General features: G+C 40.7%; 1 protein-coding gene across 1 annotated transcript; it reads right to left on the minus strand.

Annotated features, from left to right (window-relative positions):
• Positions 1 to 15,550: 15,550 nt before the first annotated feature.
• Ifit5 (interferon induced protein with tetratricopeptide repeats 5) lies at positions 15,551 to 24,620 on the minus strand. The gene is made up of 2 exons (XM_005333746.5): positions 24,139 to 24,620; positions 15,551 to 19,807 (listed from the first exon to the last, which is right to left on the minus strand). Exons 1-2 carry the CDS (start codon positions 24,141 to 24,143, stop codon positions 18,364 to 18,366), a joined length of 1,449 nt encoding a protein of 482 aa, XP_005333803.2. The 5' UTR covers positions 24,144 to 24,620; the 3' UTR covers positions 15,551 to 18,363.
• Positions 24,621 to 24,882: the final 262 nt, after the last annotated feature.

The following is a 24,882-nucleotide window of genomic DNA, read 5'->3' on the forward strand; positions in this document are numbered from 1 at the left end:
AGACATGTACAAAAGTAAAAAAAAAAAAAAAAAAATTAAATGAATTCCATGTGCCCATCCCACAGAAGCTACAATTCCTACAATTCCTCCCCTTCAAAGAAATAAGTTGGAATATATTAACATGTTGGTAGAATATGCCTTCCAGAATAACTGAACTTGCTGCCCAGAATAATGGAACTTGGCAAGAACAACTTTTCATACCAGCAGAGGGCATGGGTGGTTGGTATACTGTCACCTATTAATGGGCTCCATTGCTCACAAAGCAGACTGGGAACCCTTTTTTGCTATGGACTTGGAATCTGAATTGAGGGTTAAAACTTCCTCCACTAGTCTATATCCCTCTTGCAGGCTTATATACCTGAGGCCTAGGATGACAATAAGGAGAAAGTGCACTCGAGGTCATTATTTCTCTCATTGTTCTTAATTGATTAAGAGTCTAGGATCTCTTTGAGGGGTCTGGGACCTAAGACTGGCCTAAAATCAAAGAAAATTAATCTATTTTCAAGGTTTTGACACTAAAAAGAATTAATGTGGCATTTTATAATGCAGTCCTTTTAAAGCTTTCCCCTAAAAGTGTTACTTTTGTGATGGCAAGTATGGTCTTCTCACACCAAAGGATCTAATGATGGAAGAGGTAGAGCTCATGATCCTAGGAAGAAGACTTATTCTCATTCCAGGAGAGTTTGTTTTTGCAACTGGGTCAGAGCAGGGTCTAAGTGTGTGTCTTCGGAAGAATCTGGAAATGAGGGGATGGGATATGGGGAAGCCTCTTTGTTCCAGCAGACACCAGAGATCTCTGTGTCTCTAAATGTGTCGATTCCTGCTCACACGGAGATGGGAAAAAAATCAGATACCTAACTTTAGTATCTAAAGTTCAAATAGGGACCAAGTGAGGTGATGCACGCCTGTAGTCCCAGCAGTTTGGGAGACAGAGGCAGGAGGATCAAAAGTTCAAGGCCAGACTCAGCAAATTAGCAAGCCCCTAAGCAACTTTGTGAGACCGTAAAAACTAAAAAAGGCCAGGATGTGGCTCTGGGTTCAATTCCTGGTACCTAAATAAACAAAACTGCAAAATAAAGTTCAAACAGGAGAGGGGAAAGCCTTTTTCAAAATCACAGTATTTGTAGGTTTGATAATGTAAGGGGGGTCCGGCGGATCACTGGAGGGAGAGACCACACAAGAGACTTACTCCATGCAATTGGCAAAAGGGGATTTATTGGGGATCCATTCCAGCGGGCTGGGGCTCCGTGCTCACTCAAGAAGGGAGAGCAGCCCAGAGCCCAGAGCAAAGGTCAAGCAGAGCTTAAGTACACTTTTTGGAGGGCGGTGGGCTTTGCATACATTAGAACAAATCATCATGAGGCGCGGGGAAATTGAACAACAACTCTGAGATGTGATTGGCAAATTCATTGGCGGGAACAGCTCGGGCACGGGTGATTGGTCATTCCTAAGCAGGGTACACATTCAAACTGATTGGTTCGGGCCCTGTGACAAACTGCACAGGGCCCTAGGCTAAATGGCCAGTAGGGCGTTGTCTTAACTATCTCAGGAATCTGGGTGTAACAGAGGAACTCAATAATACCTAATCTTTTACATTTTAATTCAAGCCTTCCAGCTTAGAAACTTTACCCTTTCAATATGACCATTCAATACCCACACTGGAATATGACTGTGTTAGTCAGCTTTTTGTCGCTGTGACAAAAATACCTAGAAGAACAACTTAGAGAAGGAAAAGCTAATTTGGGCTCACAGTTTCAGAGGTGCAGTTCATAGTCAGCTGACTCTGTGACCTGAGGTGAGGCAGAACATCATGGAGGGAAGCTGCTCAGCTCATGGCAGCTGGGGAAAAGAGAGCGACAGTGAGGAGCCAAGGACAAGATATGAATCCCAAGGGCACACCTCCAGTGACCTGCTGCCTCCAGTCATGCCCCACCTGCCTACAATTACCATCCTTTAATCTATGTGTTATGGTTTAGATATGAGGTTTCTCCCAAGAGCTCATGTGTGAGACAATGCAGGATCTTCAAAGGGGAAATAAGGGGAAGTGATTCGATTATGAGAGTGACATCTAAGCAGTGGTTCAATCCATTTATGGATTAACTGGGATATAATTGTCAGCAGGTAGGATGTGACTGAAGGAAGTAGGTCATTGAGGGTGTGACTTTGGGGTTTATATTTTGTCCATGGCAAGTAAAGCCCTCTCTCTGCTTCCTGGCTGCCATGTCCTGAACTGCTTTCCTCTGTCATACCCTTTTGCCTTGATGCTCTGCCTCATATTGGGCCCACAGCTATGGAGTTGACCAACCATGGTCTGAATCTCTGAAACAATGAGCCAAAACCATGTTTCCTCCTCTACATTGTTCTTGTCAGGTCTTGTTCATAGTGATGCAGAGTTGATTAAAACACCATTCAAATTATTAATCCACCAAATGGATTAACATGTCAGTTACCTTACAGCTCTCATAATCTAATCATTTCACCTCTGAATATTCCTGCATAACCTAACACATGCGATTTTAGGGGAGACCTTATATCCAAACCAAAACAATTATTTACAAAGTAGCATGGAGTGTGCATCCCCTGTTGGGCTACATCCCCGACCTCTCTGCATACTTCAGCACTCAGGCTACCAGTTCCTCTAATTTCCAAGCTCTGTCTGGGGGCATTTTGTATGTTGATCCCTATGTATACTCACTATTTTTTTTTCTTGCAGTACTGGTGGCTGGACCCAGAGGTGCTCTACCACTGAGCTCTATCTCCAGCCTCTTTTATTTTGAGACAGGATCTCTAAGTTGCTACAGTTGGCCTAGAACTTCCAATCCTCGTTGTCTCAGCCTCCCAAGTCACTGGAATTATAAGCATGTGCTGCCTGGTCCAGCTCACTTCTTATCTTTTGAGCCAGAGCTTCAAAGCCACTTCTCTGGAGAATCATTAATCACTGCCCATATCTATTACATATCCTCCACCTGCATTATTTTTTCTCATGTTCTTCAAAGAACATGTTATGCATAAGTATATATTTGTGTTTTTATTCTAATATTCTATCCTCCACTCTTTCTAGAGAAACCCCACAAGCTGAGAATGGAAAGCATATTGACTTATTCACCATTAAGTCCTGTGTCTGACACATAGTAGGCACTCAATAAATGCTTAGTGAATGAATAAATAAATGAAAAGAATACATGAACAAAGGAAAAGAAGAATGAATGAAAAACATGCTGTAGAAAATGTGACACAAACAAGGGTAGGGCTGAGCAAAAGTCTGGGGTGCATTTGTTTGAAGTTGTTCTTTTTTAAAATATTTTTTTTAGTTGTAGTTGGATACAGTACCTTTTTATTTTATTTATTTTTATGTGATGCTGAGGATCGAACCTAGCATCTCACACATGCTAGGTGAGCACTCTAGTGCTGAGCCACAACCTCAGCCCTGAATTTGCTCTTGAACCTGGAATAGAAACAATATAGTAGATGTTCCTAATTCAATGGTAAAGAGAACACCTTGTGAGAGGTGTCACATAAACAGCAGGAGGTCCAGAGCATTGAGTATTGCAGTTCAGGTTTGGGAAAGGGAATAAAGTGGCAAAAAGAAGAGTTGGTAGAAAGATACTAAATAACTAAAACTTTTGAGGCCTGAATGTAAAAATGATACTACAATGTTCAACACAGATTTAGTTAAATAGCTCTGTTATGCACAAATAAGTAGAACCTCTGGGAAGGAGCACTGCTCACAGAGAGTTTTGGAACACTGGGAAAAGTATCTTCACACATGCCACAACATGAAAGGTTAGGGTTTTGTTTATAGGCATTGCACAGCTGTTTTTATGTTTATGTTCTACGTGAAATCTCTATTCCACAGTTTGGGCCGGTATAGAAGTAGTCCCTGACTGGAGTCTTTTCCCCAGACCCGTAGCTAGCTGTCCCCTAATTTAATAGGACATTACTGAAAATTAGCATGCTGGCAGGCATTTTTAAGAGTTGTTGAGCGAAGTTACATAAACCAACAACTACTTTTATTAAACACTTTTTTGCAGGCTGGTACTATGTTATACACAGTGGGGAATTAAAAATACACAACACCCCCTCCATGAGTCCAAGTTTACTGTCTAATTGATAAAGTGAAATAAACTCAGTTTCTTAGCTTCTTCTTGGTGTTGGTTATTAATCGCTGAGGGTGTAACACACTCTAGAGATTATGAGAGGACGGATTCATTATGGGCTAGAGAAATTTTAAAAAGGTCCTAGGGAATTCTAAAATGCAGGGGTTAGAATCAGCCCCAGCTCTTTTCAGGAAGAGACTGGGAGTGGGGAAATGGTGGTGGGCAGTCACTTTGTATGATAAGCTGAGAAGTTCCAGCAGACATCTGAGGCTAGGGCAGAACCAAGAACAAGCTGACATAAAGGTGTCTGTCTTGTGTTGCTGGGATTGGGGCATTGCATTTGGCTTCTCTAGGTTAAAAGGAGAAATTTTCAAGGCATTGGATCATACTTCAATATTCATCTCTCTACTCTAAAAAGGAATCATTTGTAAGCCCTCTCTCACAGTGTCCAGAGCTGCAGAAAGATAGAAAAGCTTTTGAAAACAGATATTATGCAGCACTGCCATCTGCTGGACAGTGAGAATGCTTTCTAGAAGTTGCAGGTGTGTCCAATTGTTCACCTCAGCAAGGCTGGCCTTAGCACAAACATTTTTATTTTTTCCTCTTCCAGCCCCATCCCCTGCTCGCTGTCCACTCCACACAAAGCCTTTTACTCCTGCGAAGGCACATGATTGTAATCCCAGGTTATCTGGGAGGCTGAGGCAGCAAGATCATGTGTTCAAGACCAGCCTCCTCAATTTAGCAAGCCCTTGACTCAAAATAAAATTTTTAAAGAGGCTGCAGATATAGCTTAGTGGTAGAACACTTGCCTAGCATGCACGAGACCCTGGGTTCAATAACCAGTATCACAAAAAGTATATATATTGTGATGAATTTTTCAGTATTTTGATTGCCTATGTGAAGCAACAAAGTTAATATGACTAGGGGTGACTAGGGGTGGCCACTAAATTCTTTCATGTAAATAAACTTTTGGAACCCCTCTTCCCTTCTTGAGAACCCAGATTTCAATCCTGGGTACCCCTTTTTATTCCCCATGATGAACCCTACAAACATGTTGATGGATTTGGTGTGCATTGATAAAGGATTAAGTTAAAGTGTGAAATGCAGAATCTCAAATATATATCAGAAGTCTAATTTCAGAAAATGTTGAAATTGAGTGATAGGAGAGTGGATTCTGGGTCTATTTGGAAATATAAAACATCAGGCTTATTATACAATACTCAGATTATGACAATTTTAGCGATTAAATTTACTTTAAAATGTGTATTCCTACCAAATGGGGGGAGGGTTCTGCTGTTTATTTGTAATTACAATTCCATTTAAAGGAAAGTGGATCATGTAAAGTGAAATATCTTTCTGTTGAATGAAACAACTTGCTGCACTTGGCTATGCATGGGTGGGTCTGTGACTTGAGTATAAGGATAAGAGAAAAAATGAAATTGTTCTGTTTGAGAAAAATAGAGAGATGTTTCTTGTTTCTGAGGGAGAAGAATAGGCATAGGGAATCAAGCTAGGCCCAGAGTCATGGAAAGAAGCAGGAATATCAATAAATGGTCAAAAATCTTTACTTCTTCCCCCTCCTCTTCTTCCCTCTCTCTCTCTCTCCTCTCTCATTTTCCTTCGTTTCCTTCTTTCTTTCTTTTCCTTTTCCTCAATTCCCTATCCTTCTACCTCTTTTTTCTCCTGTAAAAAAACAGAGATTAGGGGCTGGTGTTGTGGCTCAGTGATAGAGTGCTCACCTAGCATGTGCGGGACACCGAGTTCGATCCTCAGCATCACATAAAAATAAAATCAAGGTATTGTGTACAACTACAACTAAAACAAAATATTTTTTAAAAGCCAGAGATTATCTAATATTAAGTTTTAAGTTGTAGGTTTCCTGCCTACTGAAACCTTCTAAGTAAAGTGTTTTTATACACAATGATCTGCAAACAGTTTTTAGTTTTGGTGTTTGATTTAGTTTTTATATTGTTTATTTGTTTGATGAAACTGTTCGAGTTAATGTACTATGCAAAAAGGAAAGCTTGGAGAGAGAGCACGTCCCTCTCAAGTCAAATTAAATTTAGTGGTAGACCCTAGGGTCTCAGAGCCACTTTCCAGAGTTGAGTCCTAGAGGCTCAAGGCAGGCCCAGGGATATTAAGGGGCAAATTCTGGTTGTTGCATATATTACAGCACTCTGCCTCCTTCCTTCCTTTTTCCCTTTCCCTCTTCCTTTCTCTCTCCCTTTCTTCCTTCTTTTTTTTTTTTTTTTTAATTGGTTGTTCACAACATTACAAAGCTCTTGACATATCATATTTCATACATTAGATTGAAGTGGGTTATGAACTCCCAATTTTTACCCCAAATGCTCTTCCTTCTTTTTAAGGGAAAAATATGAATCTTCATTTATCATGTGTAACATGTTTTGAAGTATGTTGTTTTGAGCAATGGCCACACCCAGGCATCTCCCTGGTGTCTTATACTGCTCTCTACCCTGGGAGAGGTCTGATAGGGTTGGTGTGTGCACAGGGATGCATCCTTCCTCCCAAGAGCAAAGGACTAGGTGTCCTGGCTTCTGAGAGTTTAATGATTCTTTAGCTTTCCACAGTAGATTGTTTGTTTTTTTTTTTTTTGGAGAATTTATTACAAATCTCTGAATTTCAACATCCAGTTCTTCACTAGATCTAGTCCCTTGATTTTTTAGGCCATTCTCTCAGGGGCTTCAGAGGAGATTTGAACCCCAGCATCACAAATGACTAATTCCATCTCACAATTCCTTCCAGGAAGTTTTTGGGGCCTTGGGTAAAATAGTGTCTGGTGACCTATGATTGTAGAATGTCAGAGCTCCGAATCGCCCTCTAGAATCACCTATGTCTCTGAAAATATATGATTCTGTCTGGCCTTGTGCTCCACCTCAAAGTTGAAGACTATTTAGCAAGTACTATAGAGTGGTTAAGTACTAGATCCTAGAGTCAGACATCCAGGGTTTAAATCCTTTCCTACTTCTTATTAGGTATGTGACTTTCGGCTTATTTAATGTCTCTAAATTTCAAAGTACTGATTTGCAAAAGGAAATAATAAATATGCCTGTTTTGGTGATTTCATATTGTATTTTATTAGCATGATACACCTACTGCCCTTTGACAGCACCTACAGAGTTAGCTGTGATTTTTCCATGTGTCTCTAGAGTCTAGATCATGTACACTGTCCTCAGAGTCCAATCCCCTGTATTAATCCATGCTTGCCTGTGAGGTCTCTGAGTTCTCCCAGGGTATGGCTTTCCCAAGGCTTACACTTCTCACCTTTCTTATTTCTTTGGTTACCCTGCTTAGGTGTCATCATAAGAAAAAGGATATTGAGAATTCTAGTTCATCACTTTGTAGAGGAGCCTCTCAGTTCAGAGAAAATGGGAACATATACATGGCATTTCTATGCACGTGTCTCGCAATTAGATGCTGTTTTGTCTTTGTTAAAGTGAAGTAAATAATATGTCTAATGAAAAAATTTGTCTTAGTAAATAGGAAGCTGCCAGAAAAGGAGGTGGTTGTAGTTGGGATAGGATTGGGTGTGTATAGTTTGATCCCAGGAAAAGAAAAAGTTAAGGATAGGAAATCACATCTCACTGATCCAGAAAATTCTAGAACTAATAAATAAATTCAGCAAAGTAGCAAGATATAAAATCAATACTCATAAATCAAATGCATTTCTATACATAAGTGATAAATCCACTGAAAAAGAAATTAGAAAAATTACTCCATTCAAAATAGTCTTAAAAAATATAAAATACTTAGGAATCAACCTAACTAAAGTGGTGAAAGGCCTCTAAAATGAAAACTATGGAACACTAAAGAAGGAAATTGAAGAGCTGGGGATGTGGCTCAAGTGGTAGCGCTCTCGCCTCGCATGCTTACGGCCCGGGTTCGATCCTCAGCACCACATACAAACAAAGATGTTGTGTCCGCTGAGAACTAAAAAAAATAAATAAATAAATATTAAAATTCTCTCTCTCTCCCTGTCTCACTCTCTTAAAAAAAAAAAAAAGAAAGAAATCGAAGAGGCCCTTAGAAGATGGAAAGATCTCCTATGCTCTTGGGTTCACAGTTACTATTGTTAAAATGGCCATACTACCAAAATTTATAGATTTAATGTGATTCCTATTAAAATCCCAATGTCATTCTTCATAGAACTCAAAAAAGCAATCATGAAATTCATATGGAAAAATAAGAGACCCAGAATAGCCAAAGCAATCCTTAGCAAGAAAAGTGAAGCAGGAGGCATCACAATACCAGACCTTAATCTATACAAAAATAGCATGGTATAGTAACAAAAACAGCATGGTATTGGCACTAAAATAGATCTGTAGACTAATGGTACAGAATAGAAGACACAGAGATTAACCCATATAAATACAGTTATGTCATACTAGACAAAGGTGCTAAAAACATACATTAGAGAAAGGATAGCCTCTTCATCAAATGGTACTAGGAAAACTGGAAATCCATATGTAGCAAAATGAAATTAAACTTCTATCTCTCACCATGTACAAAACTCAACTCAAAATGGATCAAGGTCCTTGATCCTAGGAATTAGAGCAGAGACCCTGCACCAAACTTGGAATGGAACCACCATCTGACCCAGTTATTCTACTCCTTGGTCTATTTTAAGACCCAAAGGATTTAAAAATCAGCATAACTACAGTGACATAGCCACACCAATGGTATAGCAGCACAATTCACAATAAACTGTGGAACCAACTTAGATGACCATCAATAGATGAATGAAAAAAAGACCCTGTGAGATAGTGTATACACACACACACACACACACACACACACACACACACATATATATATATATATATATATATATATATATATATATATAAAATGAAATATTACTCAACTTTAAAAGAGAATAAAATTATAGCATTTGCAGGTAAGTGGATGGACCTGGAGAATATTATGCTAAACAAAGTAAGCCAATCCCCAAAACTACAGGCCGAATGTATGTTGATTTTAAGTCCTTTGGGACTTAAAATAGACCAAGGAGTGGGATAGCTGGGTCAAATGGTGGTTCCATTCCAAGTTTTCTGAGGAATCTCTATGCTTTCCAAAGTGTTAGCACCAATTTGCAGCCCCATCAGCAATGTATGAGTGTACCTTTTTCCCCGCATCCTCTCCAACACTTTTTTAATACTTTTATTTTAGTTATAATTGGACACAATACCTTTATTTTTTATTTTTATGTGGTGCTAAGGATTGAACCCAGCGCCCCCCGTGTGTGGCAGGTGAGTGCACTACCACTGAGCCACAACCCTAGCCCTCTCCAACCCTTACTATTGCTTGTATTCTTGAGGGGGGGGGCATGGGTAGAATAGAGGAACTTTGGATTGGACAAAGGGGAGGGAGAGGATGGGTTATGAGGATAGGAAAGATGGTGGAATGAATGGACATTAATACCCTATGTACATGTATGATTGCACAAATGGTACATCTCTACACTGTGTACAACCAGAGAATTGAATGCTGAACTCCATTTGTGGGTGATGAATTGAAATGCATCCTGCTGTCACACACAACTAAGTAGAACAAATGTGGGTTCTTTCTCTCTTCGGCTCTCTTGTCATGTGAGGAACGGAGAGCCTCTCCTCTGGAGGAGAAGCAGAGATCAGTGTCATTAAGTCTTCTTGCCTTGATCTTGGACTTCCCAGCCTTCAGAACTGTGAGAAATAAATTTCTGTTCTTTAGAAATCCATCTCAGGTATTCTGTTTTGCAGCACAAAATGGACTCAGGCATATATTGGGGGAATAATGGCCAGTGTCTCATTAAGGGGTCCTTCTTCCTGCCCAGGATAATCCAAGCCACCCTAAGACTTACAATTTCAAATAATTAGTAAATAACAAAGCCCAAATACTCAGAAATATTTACAGAAACTGAAGCCCCTGATAGATCTAGTCCACATAGGTTCTGGAACTAGATGAAGAATAAAATGGCTCCTGTAGTTTATTTAAGGGTCTACACCAAAGGCAGGGATAAAGTTTCAAGGACGGAGTCTTGCTTCCTGATGGTCAGCAGGTTGATTGACATCTTGGCAGGTCACACCCTTCTCAGGTTCTGTGTGTGATCTTTGGCAGAGCTTGAGGGGGAAGTTCACCTGCATGCCATTCCCCCATCAATCCCTGAGTGGGGTGCCATGGGAGATTCCCAGTGCCAGACTTGCCCCCTCAGGAGGCTACTATGCGCAACAACAGTCCACACACACCCCAGGGACCCCTAGAGACAGACATATTCCCTTACTTCTTTTCCCTCTTTTGTTTTCCAATTCAAATACTATCAAGGTCGGAGAAATTTATGCTTTTATTTTTTTTTAATCGAAATCACTGACCTCCAAAGTTGAAAAATAGCAAATGGTGTTTTGACTCTGTAAACATGATTTACCCTACAGCCAGAGCCCTGATTGCATTTCTCTCACTAGGGGTATCAGTTTGAGCTAAGATCGGATTGAACATGTGAGAAATTTATTAGGAGAAACACCTATAAGTTAAAATGGGCAAAAGCAGAGTGAGACTGGGAAAGCGGCTTAGCCATGATGCAGGCCTGTCCTCAAAGTAGGAGACAGAGAAGGAAAAGAAGTTAGAAGTATCTAAGATAACGGTATAGTTTTAAGGAAAATATGACAAGGCTGAGGGAATCCTGGAGCCCCAGCTGCTTGTCAGAGGAGTCCTGCCTCCCCAACAAAGGGCCTTAGCATCTGTACCACACTGGGAAGCATTGTCAGAATGTAAATGGAATGACAGATTCAGTGTGCTGCAGATGAGACTCTCAGTAAATTATAATTCCTCTATTTGAAGAGCTGAGAGGTATTTCTCATGACCACTGCATTAGGGTAAAAACATTATTACCTCTGAACTCTTCAAAGGAGACTGCTCTAATCATCAAGGCCAAATGGATTCCAATTTCTTATAATTCACCAAATATAAAAAAGCATGCTACATGTTAATTCATCTTGTATGTGTTATGTTCTTTATCCTCCATAGTAAACATTCCACAAAAAAAACTATTCTTGCAGAATAGGTCTGTGTTGTAGTTGATGTCATGTATGCATGGTCACTTCATGGCCAGATCAACTGTCAACTAAGGTTTAACCTGGTATAATAAGTATTACTGATTACAGATACAAACACTTGTCCATCAGGGAAGAGTGCTACTGACCCAGGAACCAAGAGCAGAAAGTACAGCCTATAAATTAGTTGTGAAGTCTTAATAAATCACAACACCAGTCCAAATCTCGATTTTCATATCCATAAAATTGGTTGGAGAAGGCATTTCCTTAGGGTGCTCTTGGTTCTAATGTTCCATAGATCTATAATGTTGTTTTTGAATGGTGATAATTTTCATCTAACATCAATCTAGAAACAGTAACTGTGTGGATTGTCTTTTTTAAAAAAATAGTTTTTAGTTGTTGATAGACCTTTATTTTATTTATTTGTATGTGGTGCTGAGAATTGAACCCAGTGCCTCACACATGCTAGGCAAGCACACTACCACTGAGCCACAACCCCAGTCCCTCTTTTTTTCAAAAGTGTTTTTTCAAGTATTTTTTTTTCAGTTGTAGATGAACACACAGTATATTTATTTTTATGTAGTGCTGAGGATCGAACCCAGTCCCTCTCACATGTGAGGCAAGCACTTTGCCACTGAGCTACAGCCCCAGTCCCTATATTGTCTTTGAAACTGATTCACATGATCAACTGCTAACACTGGCTCTGCACAGAGGACAGCAAATAACTTCAAGAGCTCCATTAGTTCCATTACTCCTTACTCTGAAGCCATTTTCTGCCGGCTGATTTATCATTTGTTGAAAGGACTTCTCAGTTTTAGTGCTCAAAGAAATATTTTCCAAGAGCACTTTCACAATTTGGACAAATTCTTTTCCTGAAGGGCAACTGCAGCTACTTCCCTGGGCAGGCTGGTCTAATAGGCAAGGAAAAGAACTTGGTCCCACATCATGGGACTTTATGAGGCTTGACAGGATGAATTTACCTTACTGGGATTTGGACTCAGGGGCTTTGAATCAATTGGTAAGAGCAGATTTCAGAGGTAGGGCAGTATACTGTGCAATGCAACTCAGAAAACTTTAAGTAGACCTATTGTATACCCAGTGCCATGAAGGACTGAATTACCAAACAAATACTCAAGAGCAAGGAGTATCTGTTTAAGCCTGTTAGCTCAGTGACTTTTATTATGTTTTTTTTCTCCCATTGTAGATCCTAGTATCTCAAACTTTGCTGCACAAGAGTGTTACCTTAGAAAGTTAAAAATCATGATGCTTGGATCACACCCTATGCCTATTAAGTCATTCCTGGGAGTAGGGAACCCAGACATGAATGTTTCATTTTTTGTTTTTTAGCTTCTCAAGTGATTCCAGTGTGCAGTTTGAGGAGCAATGTTGTACACTCTTACTATTCAAAATGTAGTCAAAAGAACATCATCATCATCAGTGGGAGCTTGTTTAAAGTACAGAACCTCAGGCCTCTGTGATACCTACTGACTCAGAATCTATCTTTTAATAAGACTGTCACATGATTTGCAAGAACACTAACGTTTGAGAATTGCTATGGTATACAGACCATGTTTCCCAAATATTTGTTCTGTTTATGAGCATAGCTCATCTGCAGATTTCTAAAAACTAGGTAATTGATGAAGCATATCACCTTCTGATTCACTGTCTGAATCTGGCCTGATCAGAGTCTTCTAAATTATGTGGAATGCATTGGCATTACTATGTACTTTAAGGTAAAGTAAAAAAGCAGCTGTGTAATCATAAGGCCACAGAAAAAGGTGTTGTGGGAGAAAGGGAGAGTTGATTCTGAAAAATGCAATTTTGTAATGTAAAAGGCTATGGTGCTCAGTGTGGGTGCACACGTTATGAGGGAGTTACTGGTCTTTTGGTGGGAAACTGGTAATTTTTTTTTTTTTTAGTTGTCAATGGACCTTATTTTACTTATAAATGCAGTGCTGAGAATCGAACCCAGTGCCTCGCACATGCTAGGCAAGTGCACACCACTGAGCCACAACTCCAGCCCCTGGTAATTTTTTTTTTATAAATGCTTTTTTTTTTGAACTGGTGATTAAATCCAGGGGCACTTTAACACTAAGCTACATCCCCAGCCCTTTTTACTTTTTGAGACAGGGTCTCACTAAATTGCTTAGGGCCTCACTAAGTTCCTGAGGCTGGCTTCAAACTTGTCATTCTCCTGCCTCAGCCTCCCAAGCTGCTGGGATTATGGATATGTACCACTGCCCCTGGAAACTCTGATAATTAAAAAAAAGATTAATCAAAGAATTGATGAAGTAGAATTTTGGGAAGGTAATCCTGGGTTAGCTCATTCTATTTCAGTTATGTGGCTCCAGAGCTGTAAGTCAGGCCTTACTCTGAGGTAAGATCTTCAAGCCTCTGACTCTTCATTGCTGTTTTATTTTATTTGGTTCTCTTTCCCTTTTTAATTTTTAATTTGTTTTAATTAGTTATACATGATAGCAGAATGTATTTCAACTCATTGTACACAAATGGAGCACAACTTCTTATTTCTCTGGCTACACACATGCAGAGTCACACTGTTCATGCAATCATACATGTACAGAGGGTAGTAATGTATCTCATTCCACCATCCTTCCCATCCCCCCACTCCTAGGACCTACCCCGAGGTTCTGATTTAGGTCTGTGGTGGTAGGACCTGAAAATTTTATTTTGGATGCTGGTACTGGGGATAGAACCAAGGGCCTAGTAATGCTAAATATATGCCTTACAACAGCTACCCCTCAGCCCTGGAAGATCTGATTTTTAAAAAGACTCCAATGATTCCAATTTATAGTTAGATTTAGGAACCACTGATACAATGAAAAGTGGACTGAAAATTAGGTCAAATCTGATTTTAAATCCTAGGCCCACTGCTGAGGGCCATTACCAAGTAGGAATGACACATCGAAATTTCCTTGCCAAGGTACCCCATGCTGCTTAGAGGACATTCGATGGGACATTGCATGCATGCTTTAATAAGGTGACCTTGCTCAAGGACCAAGGCGGATCCAGGTTTAGAGCTGATCAGGTTTGAGGAAGTAACAGGATCCTTGAGTTTAAGGAGTTGCCAGTTTAAGATAATGGGTTTTAGGGAAGTTAGAGGTTGAAGATTATTGCTGGGATTAGGGTGTTCCTGCTGCTTGTTCCTGTTGAGTTCTCGTGAGATTAAAATGAGATTTGGAGATAGCCTCGTGGAGTAGGTGAATTGTGCGGGCAGACGGCAGAACGCGATTGCCCCTGGACCTGTGTGGAGGCGGTGTGAGAGCGGGAATAAAGAATTGCTGTTTGAACCTACGAAGGTGTGTGGTGGCTCGTGATTCTGTGCCAAGCCAAGACATTGGCCTTGGCAGCCCACCACTCAGTAGCTATGTGATTTTGAGAATGTTACTTAACCTCTCTCAACTTTGCTCTATTCATTTGCAGTATTGAGACATTTAAATAAGATTAACATTTTAAAGTGCCTAACTTAGTAAATGAAAAATGCAAAACATTACCCTATGATGGTATCAGAGTGGTCCTTTTATAATAGTACGTGTATTTCTGTGTGTGTTGAGAGAGAGAGAGAGAGAGAGAGAGAGAGAGAGAGAGAGAATGAATATCATGCACACAAGTTCAACACATGGGTAACTAGGTTTAGTCCCTTGATGTCCAAGTCTTCCCATGCCTACTTTTATCAACCATTTTTTTGTCACCTTGAATGTGGACTTCAAAAAGCTGGTGGATAAGTTGGTGATGGCTTCCCAATTTTATTGCATATATGTCATAAGTTCAGGCACACAGCCATCATTAGTACTTCAGACTCACATTCACATGCTAAATGCTTCTGGTTGTTTCACTCATTTTTTTAAGTTGTCTGAATCATAGTTGGCAGCCATTGCTACACTGTAAATATAACTGCTTTTCTTGCCCGACCTTCCAGGAACCAATCAGGAACCAACCTTGATGCACCCTCTATCATGCTTAAGTGAACAGAAATAGGACTTGACTGAGAATACCTGAAATTCCAGCAGAAAGTTTACTGGGGCTTCAATGTTAAGGACTTAAGCTTTTTTTGTTTGTTTTTCTTGTGTCAGGGATTGAACCCAGGGCCTTGTGTATGCTAGGCAAGCTCTCTACCACTGAGCTACAATTCTGGCTCTCCTATTTAAGATACTTGTGGGAGAGAGAAGTGTGGAAGAAAGGAAAAGCCTTTTTTTATTTCAATCTACACGTCGTTGGTATTTTGGACAGCCAATATCAAACACTAATATCTTGGTGAGTTCACTTCTGTACCTTGCAGCATGTTTCTAGAGATGTCAACTTTCCATTCTTGGCTTTCAGGGTCAGCTGTGTGACTTAACTGATAAGTAGGATGCCGCCCGCAGTCTGGCTGGGCACAAAATCACAAGCCACTCAAGCAGGAACAAACTTTATTTTTAAACTGCCACCAATACCCTGTACACGTCTGGGAAGAAGCCGATCCACACACACGGCGTTCTCCCGCAACCCCAGAACAAGTTCCTCCCCCGGAATTCCCTCCTACTGTACTTCCCCAACCAATGGGAACTCTCCAGGAGTCCGAGGTGAACAGCGGGAGTCCAATATCCATATGAATGCAAATCTTAACATAATCATATCATCTCAATGGCTAGCAGGCGTCTCCTTTCAACCAAAAATGCCATGCATCATATTACTTGGCTGTGGCTCTTAGCAGTATGATACTTTCTTTGCCCTACAGGACATGATGGCTGATTTAAGAAGGGGAAGGTTATCTAAGATTATTCTGTCACACCTGTACTTCCTACATGGTTATGAGAGGAGATATGCTCTTTTCCAATGGAAAGGAACATGAAAGCATATGATAGTCATCTTAGGACCACAAAACCAATTCAGAATGAAGTCAAGTTGGATAAATAAGGACTTTGAAAGTGGAGAGCAATTATATCTTGGTTACACTTGGATCAAGTCCTGACTGAAAACAAGATTTACTTTTGTTACTGTTTTAAAGCCAGTTTAAATTTGGTTTTCTGTTTTTTTGCAATGAACAGTATTTTGTAAACAAGCTTTTTCTGAACAACTTTTTAGAGCTATGGGGTCATATGAATTGAAGCCCTGAATGCAACCAAAAGACAAAACATTTTAAAAAACCCAACTCGGATACAGCTCAGGTACAGGATGTGAAAGAGGTACCTTAAAATGTCATGTGTGGGTCAGGCATGGCACTACACACCTATAACCCCATCTACTCAGTAGGCTGAGGTAGGATGATCACAAGTATGAGTACAGCTTGGGTGATAGTGAAAGAAGTAGTGGAGGGCTTGCCTAGCATGTGGAAAATTGCTCTTCATAAAGTGGGCTGACTTCTCTAGTTCAAGTTTTTTTGATGGAATGAATTAATTAATGTGTCAGGTGGCTTATTTGTGGATGCCATGATTGATAATGTTCATTTTAAGCTTTTACCTATAGTACAATTACATGATGCTACTGAATATTTTTCCACTTGGAAACTGTGAGCTGGTTGTTGCATTCAAACACAAACAAAATCAAAACACTGCGGACTTCCACTCAAGCTGGTCTTTCTTCCCCAGGGTGAGGCAACCCTGCCTATTAATAAAAATTTTAAAAAATCACTTAATCTGTGAAGCTGATACAGTCAAAGGGGGCTAGGCAGGGCATTTTTGCCAACTAAGAGAATCACCAGATACCCATCATAAGTATCTATCATAGTTCTGAAGTCGTTTCTCCCCCAACTCCCACCCCCCAACTCCTGAAGGTTGCTGCCTGCATATATACTCTTCATTAGTGCTATTTTCCTGTATGTCACTGTGAGCAAGCTGTGATTAATAAAGAATTGGAGTTCTGTGAACTAAAAAAATAAAGTAAAACAAACACACAAGAATTTTAAGAATTACACTGGAAAAATGGAGAATTAAGTATACAGCATACTTTTCCAGTTATGCAGTGTAGTTATACAACTGGTCTATCACCAAAGATACACCATTAGAGAAACCACACTGTAATATCCCAACTTAAGATGTTTTTAATCCCTCTTGGATAAAAGTCTTTAGGAAATGACCCCTCAAGGTGAATATTAAAACTGAAAACAAAGCTTAACTATTCCTAAGGATCTAGGAATAGTTATTCCTAAGAAAAAAACAAAGCTTAACTATTCCTAAGAAAAATCCTGAGATATGCACTGATAATATGAAAATTTTAGACAAAAGAAAGTTTCACAGAAGTCACTTTGGAATACTAAAACAGTTAAACAAGGCCAAATTGGAAGTGGGAGAGCCCCACCCAGTCCAGATCCAATTAATATACTGAAATCTTGGTAGTCTGGGAATATAGGTTAGAGATATCTACTTTATCCATTTGTTTATCAGTTCTTTCAGTTTCTCAGCTGGTCTGCTTCTTATTTCAATGATCTTAACCTAAAAATACTGCAATTTTAATTGGAAAGAATAAGATTAACTCCATCTACATTCAGTGTAGGTTTATTTTTCTAGTTAAAAAACACATGAGCTTAATGATATTCCATTATTCATTTTTCTCATAATTTCTAGGTCTATATTGAACATTCAGGAAGACAATATTTTCAATTTCTTATAAATCATCTAAGTTCTGTAATATTTACAATTTGAGAATATCTTTTTTCTCCTATTCTAGTTTCCCCCTTTTACTGAAGTCAACAAAGATTGACAAACTTTTTACTATTATTTTTTCCAACAAAAAGAATTCTTCAGGTGACTTTCAGGTTGAAAAACATCCTTTTAGACTCAAAACATCTGTTAAGTGAAAGGTTCTGTTTTTTGCAAGCTATATAGGTAAGAGTTTAACACCATTTTGCATTTCTGAAGAGTATTCCTGACTTAGCTATCAAGTTTTTGTAGCATAAGAAATATGGGAAATTTCACAAAATTTAATCATAAAATTATTATAAATAGCAGAGAAAAAGGGTGTCAAATCATAATGGCCATATCATTTAAAAAATAACAACAGCTGGACTCTTGCTGTTTCTTAATGAATTATGGAATTGTAATTAAAAAAGAATTAAAACAGCAAAATTCATCGTAATGAATAGAAAATATTTAGCACAATGTCTAGTACATAGTTAACTCAAAAAATATTTTATATTGGCTCCATAATGAAGATGGATCAAAACAATCAAAATACAAGAAACCAAAATGGGGGCGGGGAACTTAAACCACATTTCCTAGAGGAAGTATTTAAATGGAAAGTTGGAGCTCACAGAGAGCAGTAAGGAATTCTGCATTTTCAGGATCAATCTTCTGGGCCCTCTTATAGTACTCAGCAGCTTGTCTCTTTTCTCCCTCCAGCTTATAAACAAACCCTAGGGCACTTAAACTCTGCACATCTAAAGCATTGTGACAAAGTCTCTTGGTAGCCAATTTCCTCAGAGCACTTATCAATTTGGTACGCAAGGATGACCTGTCTTTGACCTTTAAGGCTTCTAAATAATGGTAGATGGCAGTATTTTCTGATTTACAGTGAAATTCCTGAAAGCGGCCATAGTGGTAGTGGATCTGGTGTTTGTGATCATCAGTTATATTCTCCAGATGAAGAGCTTTCTGGAAAATGTCCTCAGCATTGCTATACTGGCCTCCCTCAGCATACATGTTGGCAAGGTCTGTGTAGGCAAATGCAAACATAGAGTCTCGTTCCACAGCTGCTTTGAAATGAAATATAGCGGATGCAATCAACTCATCGACCTTCAGTTTATCTTTTCCTTTAGGTCTGTTGCGCGTGACCTTCTTGATTTGGATCATTTGTGCCCTGTAGCAAAGCCCCATCTGGTGATGCAGGAAAGAAGAGGTTGGTGTCGCCTCCAAAGCCTTTTTTAAAAGTTCAAGAGCTTTGTCCCAGGAATTTTTTCTCCTATAGAATTTAGCTGCATAACGAAGGACATAAGGCTGAGATGATACCTGGTCTAGGATTTCTTCGATATACTTTTCCCCTTCAGCTTCTGCATGAACATCTTGAAGCTTCAGGGCCAGAAAAACCTTAATGTAGCTGTTGTCTGGGTTCAGCATAACAGCCTTCCTCAGAGGTCCCAGAGAAAAGCTCTTTACAGACCCTTCTCTATCAGAATCATCCAGCCGATACACAGTGATGGCATAGCCAATGTTAAATTCAGGATTGTCAGGTTCTACTTTCAGAGCCTTCTCAAAAGCTGCTTTAGCTTTTTGGTAATACTTTCCTCCAAATTTCAAGAGTGCCCACCCTTTCTCACAGTCAATCTCAGGGCGCTCCAACTTGTAGTCAGAAGGACTGGACAATTTCCTGCAGACATTCCCTACCTTGTCTATATACTTCCGAACTTCTTCACTCTGGTCCATGTGGTAAGATACCCAGGCGTAGTTTCCCCAAGTGACCAGACTTCGTACATCTTTTTCATTTGAGTGTTCTCTCTGGATTATTTCTTCTGCTTGTTTCAAACACTCTAGGGCATCATTATTTTGACCTTTTAGATGTTTCACATAGGCCAATAAATTATAAAGAACAAGTCTGGATTTTGTGGTAAGAAATTCAAGCTGTTGCCCAATTGTATCTTCTACATCAAACAGATCAATATCTTCCTTAAGTAAATTCCAAGTAAAGTGACAGTCCAACTCTAACAGAATGGCTTTCAAGGAGTCCTTAGGAATTTCACTGTAAAAGATAAAATCTTTTTTATTTTTTGAAGAAATAAAGGGAATAATTTCTAAACCTTACCTACTGTTCTTTACATACCAACCAATTATATCTTATTTGATCTTTTAACTAAAGCACTAGGATCTCATAACTTTATTCTGGTTTCCTTGATTTATAGTTCTAGCCCAGAAATATTTCATTTAAATTTTATTTTTCAGTGCTGGGGATTTAAACTCAGGGCCTTACACATGCTAGACAAGCATTCTAACCTTGATCTACATCCTAGTCCTGGAAGGAGATTTTAAAGTAGGGAAATGGTAGCCTTTGGTCTAGGTTTTTAAAAATCCCTGTCTACTCTGTAAACCAAGAACAATAGGGGGTCAAGCAAAAAGACAGGGAAGCTATGTATTCATTAGAATATTTAGTGAAAGCCTATTATATGCAGGGTGCTATTATAAGTGTTGGGGATACAGAAGTGAACAAAATAAAATCATGACCTAATGCTATTTACATTCTAATGGGAGGGGGTATAACATAAAGACAAAACAATAAATGAAAATAAAGAGTGAGATGATGATAATTACTAAGATAAGAAGTAAAGCTGGAGGGGCTGGAGTTGTGGCTAAGAGGTAGAGCGCACGCCTACCATGCGTGAAGCACTGGGTTCTATCCTCAGCACCACATAAAAATAAAATATTGTGTCCACCTATAGCTAAAAAATAGATATTTAAAAAAGAAAGAAAGCTGGAAAGGAAACAGGAGGTTGGTAAGGACTCTGCAAGACAGTTTAAAGTCAGATGGCCAGAACAAATCTCCCTGACAGATATGAGGGAGGGTTGAAGAAAGCCAAAAAGAGACAGTACAGACTTACTCTAGAGTTGCAGTAGAGGGTTTCTGAGGAGTGGATAGTCCTATTTTGATCTTTCTGATGGATTGGGTATGGGAAAGGCCAGCAGGGAAAGAGGGAATCAAGTCCCTACTTTGACTTCAAAAACTGAGTGAATGAATCTGAAGGACTGTTGGGAAATGTAAATTTTGGATATTTACTAGACAGTCAAGTGAAAATGTCAAATATGAAGTTGGATAATAGAAATGAATAAAATTCTGGAGATGTGGAGGGGTGAAATTAGTAAGAGATATAAAATGTTCATCTAGGTCTTGTGGTTTTGAAGTTTATCTATATATTATTAGCATACAGATGAACTTCAAAACCACAAGACCTAGATGAGATTACCTATGGAGTGAGCATAGATAGAAAAGAAGTTCACAAACTAAGCTGTGAGATACTCCAGGTCCAGCGATTAGAAGCATCTGGAAAGGAGGCTAAGAAATACTACTCAGTGAGGAAAGTAAGAAAACCAAAAAACATGGTGTAATGGAAGCTGAAGGAAGAAAGTATTTATTTCAAGGAAGAGAGATGAACATCCAATGTGTAAAATGATTCACAGAGGTGGAGAAAATAAAGACAGAAAACAGATTATTGTTTTGTCAGGAAATCTATGGGGATCTTGATAAAAGCATTTAATACAATGGTAAGGATGAAAACATTACTGGGATGGTTCCAGGGCATAATGAGAGGTGGAGATAATAATATGGGGGTGTACAGACCACTGTTTCCAGGAATTCTTATTATGATGAGAGTAAAGAAGTGTAACCTCAGGTGGAGGGAGACTATATATATTCCTAGTTTAAATCACAGCTATCTTAACTTTGGGATGGGCAAAGATCTGTTATGCCTGTTTGTACTCTTGGCCCCCTATGATCCAATAAACTTTTGAAAAGGCAGGAAACTAAATTATGTTTCTTCTGCTTAAATAAGCCCAATTTTTAATCTCCCTTAATCTAAGGGCTTCCCTTAGATATTAATATAGCCCTTGCTATGTTCTACAAGCCCCTAAAGGAGCTGGCCTTATCCATCTGTCCAACCTACTTCCTTACTTCTCCCCCCCTTTTCACTGTTTTTTAGATGAACTGACCTTCTTCCAGTCTTGGGCACAGAAGTTTCAGGGCTTTATCACCTATAGTTCTTATTATACCTGATATGTTCTGCTTCCAAATCTTCACATGACCAGCGTTTTTGTAACTCAGCACAAATATTCCCTACCCAAGAGGCTGCCTGTGACAGAGCTATCTAAAAATTGCCCCTTCCAATTTAGTTCACTCTCTATTCTACTGTTTTATTTTCCTTACAGCTCTTATCAGTTTTGAATTATGTTATTTACTTACTTATCTGCTGTTTGTCCATTTCTTCCATTAAAATATAAATCCCCTGAGAGTAAGTACTTTGTGTTGTTTTATTTTTTCACCTCTGTGTATACCAGGCACATAACAGAAGCTCAATAAATATTTGTTGAATGAATGAATCCACTTATATACTGTCAGCTCTTAGTGTGTCCAGCACAAGTTTAGCATAAAAAGCACCTAAAGTTCAAATGAGGGAATTCTTGCCAGTTCCACCCTTCCAAATGATGGCTCCAAACTCCTCCCATTTCAGTGGTCTCTGTCCCACTTGTTTTATATCCTTGCTTGCTGTCTAGCTCTATGTTTGGGTTTGAGAATAGATCTTGGACTACTGCATTTGACCCAGAGATTCAGACTGGGAAACCTGTAAAGACTGCACCTTGGAAATTGTTCCTTCTCTGGTGTAATTATACTAAAAGCATGACAAGATGCACCATGTCCTTACAGCCCAACCAAATTCATGACAATGTGGCCTTACTAGTCTTCTGCCCATCATAGAGTCAAATAAACACTTGCCTTTGTTCATAAGATCTCAATCAGTCCCACCAAGGAAGAGATATTAGGAATGCAGCTGTGAGATCTCAAAAGGGACACTGAGACACTAAAGTGCTTTGCTCAGATGGTGGGGAACTGATGCTCAATTGGACACCATGAGAAGTTCTACTGTTTAAACTTCGTCTGGTTAATTTTGTGGGTGTGGGGTATCCAGGCATTGAACTCAGGGGCACTTGACCACTGAGCCACATCCCCAACCCTATTATGTATTTTATTTAAAGACAGGGTCTTTCTGAGTTGCTTAGCAGCTCGATTTTTGCTAAGGCTAGCTTTGAACTCTTGATCCTCTGGGATTGCAGGCGTGTGCCACCCTCTGGTTAATTTTTTAACTTTGATTCTGGAAAACTGGTAGAGAGGCTATGAGAGCTGATAAACCAATTTGACTTTAGGTAATTCTGTCGTTGGGAGACAGACCGCAGTGGGGCCAAACCCTCTTCCAGCCCATCCCGAACAAAATGCAATGCATCCCATTTTCCTAGTTGTTTCTTTCTTTTTAATATTTATTTTTAATTACAGGTGGACACAAGATCTTTATTTTATTTTTATGTGGTGCTGAGGATCGGAACCCAGTGCCTCACTGGGTGGTAGGTGAGCCCTCTATCACTGAGCCACAACCCCAGCCCTTCCTGGTAGTTTCTTCAAGCCCTTTTCTGATTACCTCTTCCTTTCTTACAAATGTTAGAAGTGAGGCACTTCAACTTTTTTTTTTCTAACTTGTTATAACGACAATAATTATAGTAACACTTAACATTTATTGTGCAACTATTATGTGCTAAGCAATTAACCCTTTCCACAGACCCCAGAGCTAGATGCCACTAATTTTTATAGTTAAAACAAACTTGTAGCGCTTTAGACAACGGATTGGATGGAACACGAACAATCCGTCCGTGGTACGAGGATAGCGCCAAGAAAGGGTAGCATTCAAGAGCCGGATAACGGAAAGGCAAATGGTAGTGGAAGCAAACGTGACGCCTGGAGGCTGCGGCGAAACCGCGAGTGCCACGCGGAGGGCACGGCAGCTGGAAGGCGGCCTGGAGAGGTGACCAGCGCCACGCAGCCGCCGCCTCGCACGGCCCCGGGGGCTTCCCGGGCAGGAAAGGAGAGCTCTGCGGGCGCTGCCGAGCGGGGGCGACGGCCGCCGGCGCTGCACCGCCTCAACTGCGGCGGCTGAGAACAGCGCGACGAGGAAACCGGCGTCTCCTGGCCACCCTCCGCGACGGTCCCGACCGCAGACCCCGGCAAGGGACGGGCTCCCGGGGACCGTCGCCCTGCCCTCCGCCCTGCCCGGGTCGTTTTCAGAGCCCGCGGGAGGAGGTCGGGACTCCCGGGCAGCGTCCTTTTGGCCATCGCCGCGGCCCGCCGGACATCGGACGCCGCCCGCCGGGACGGGACTCCGGGGAGCGTCCCAAACACAGACGCCCGGCTGCCCCGCGCGGGGGGCGCGTCCCCTGGAAGGGCCGCAGCGCTGCCCTGGGAACGCACACGAGAGCGACAACGGTTTCAAACAAAGGCGGACCCAGCACTTGAGAGAAGCTAGGCGGGGAAGCCCTTACCTCATGGCGGCGGGGCTCTGCGGGCCGTCCCAGGCGGCGGTGCCCTCGGGCTCGCTCCACAGCACCCGGCGCCTCGGCTGTGGCGGCGGGCGGACCGGAGGCGAGTGCGCGTGCGCGCGCTTCCCGCCTGGCGTGGGCAGCGCGGGGACTCGGCCGCGCGCAGGTCTTTGTTAAAGGCTGGACCCGAACGGGAAAAGAAAACTGGAAACCGAATCTGATCCCCCTGGGCGCCGAGACCGGCTCCAGAAACCGAAACTTAACGCGAGCGCGGACCAGCCGCGGCAAAACCTTTGCTGAGCGCAGGGTCGTTCTGAGTTGGGTTTGCAGCAGGGCCTCTGACCTGCTGGATTTCATGTGCCTCTCGGTTAACTGTCGAATTTTTGTCCACCATTATTTTAAGCAAAAGCATCAGGAGGTTGTTCAGCGTTATTTTTGTTGCAATTGTGGTAACGATGCTCTCTCCAGCTGTCTACCATCTAAGTGAATCTGAAGTCTCTGCCTTCCGGTCCTGTCTTTTGATACAACCAGCCACACTGCAGCGCTGTACACCGCTGTTCTTACTTGGTATATTTAAAACAGGAAAAGTTTGTTGTCAAAATGCATATACATTTTAGGCTTTACAAAGAGGTGTACATTTCCACGCCCTTGCTGCGGCGCTTTGTGCAATAAGGTCCCAATGAAGATAAGGGGTGGGGGTTGAATTGGGGACCTAAGCAGAAAGTGTCAAATTTCCATACATTAAGA

This window comes from Ictidomys tridecemlineatus, chromosome 1, assembly GCF_052094955.1.
Source record: "Ictidomys tridecemlineatus isolate mIctTri1 chromosome 1, mIctTri1.hap1, whole genome shotgun sequence".
Taxonomy (NCBI): Eukaryota; Metazoa; Chordata; class Mammalia; order Rodentia; family Sciuridae; genus Ictidomys; species Ictidomys tridecemlineatus.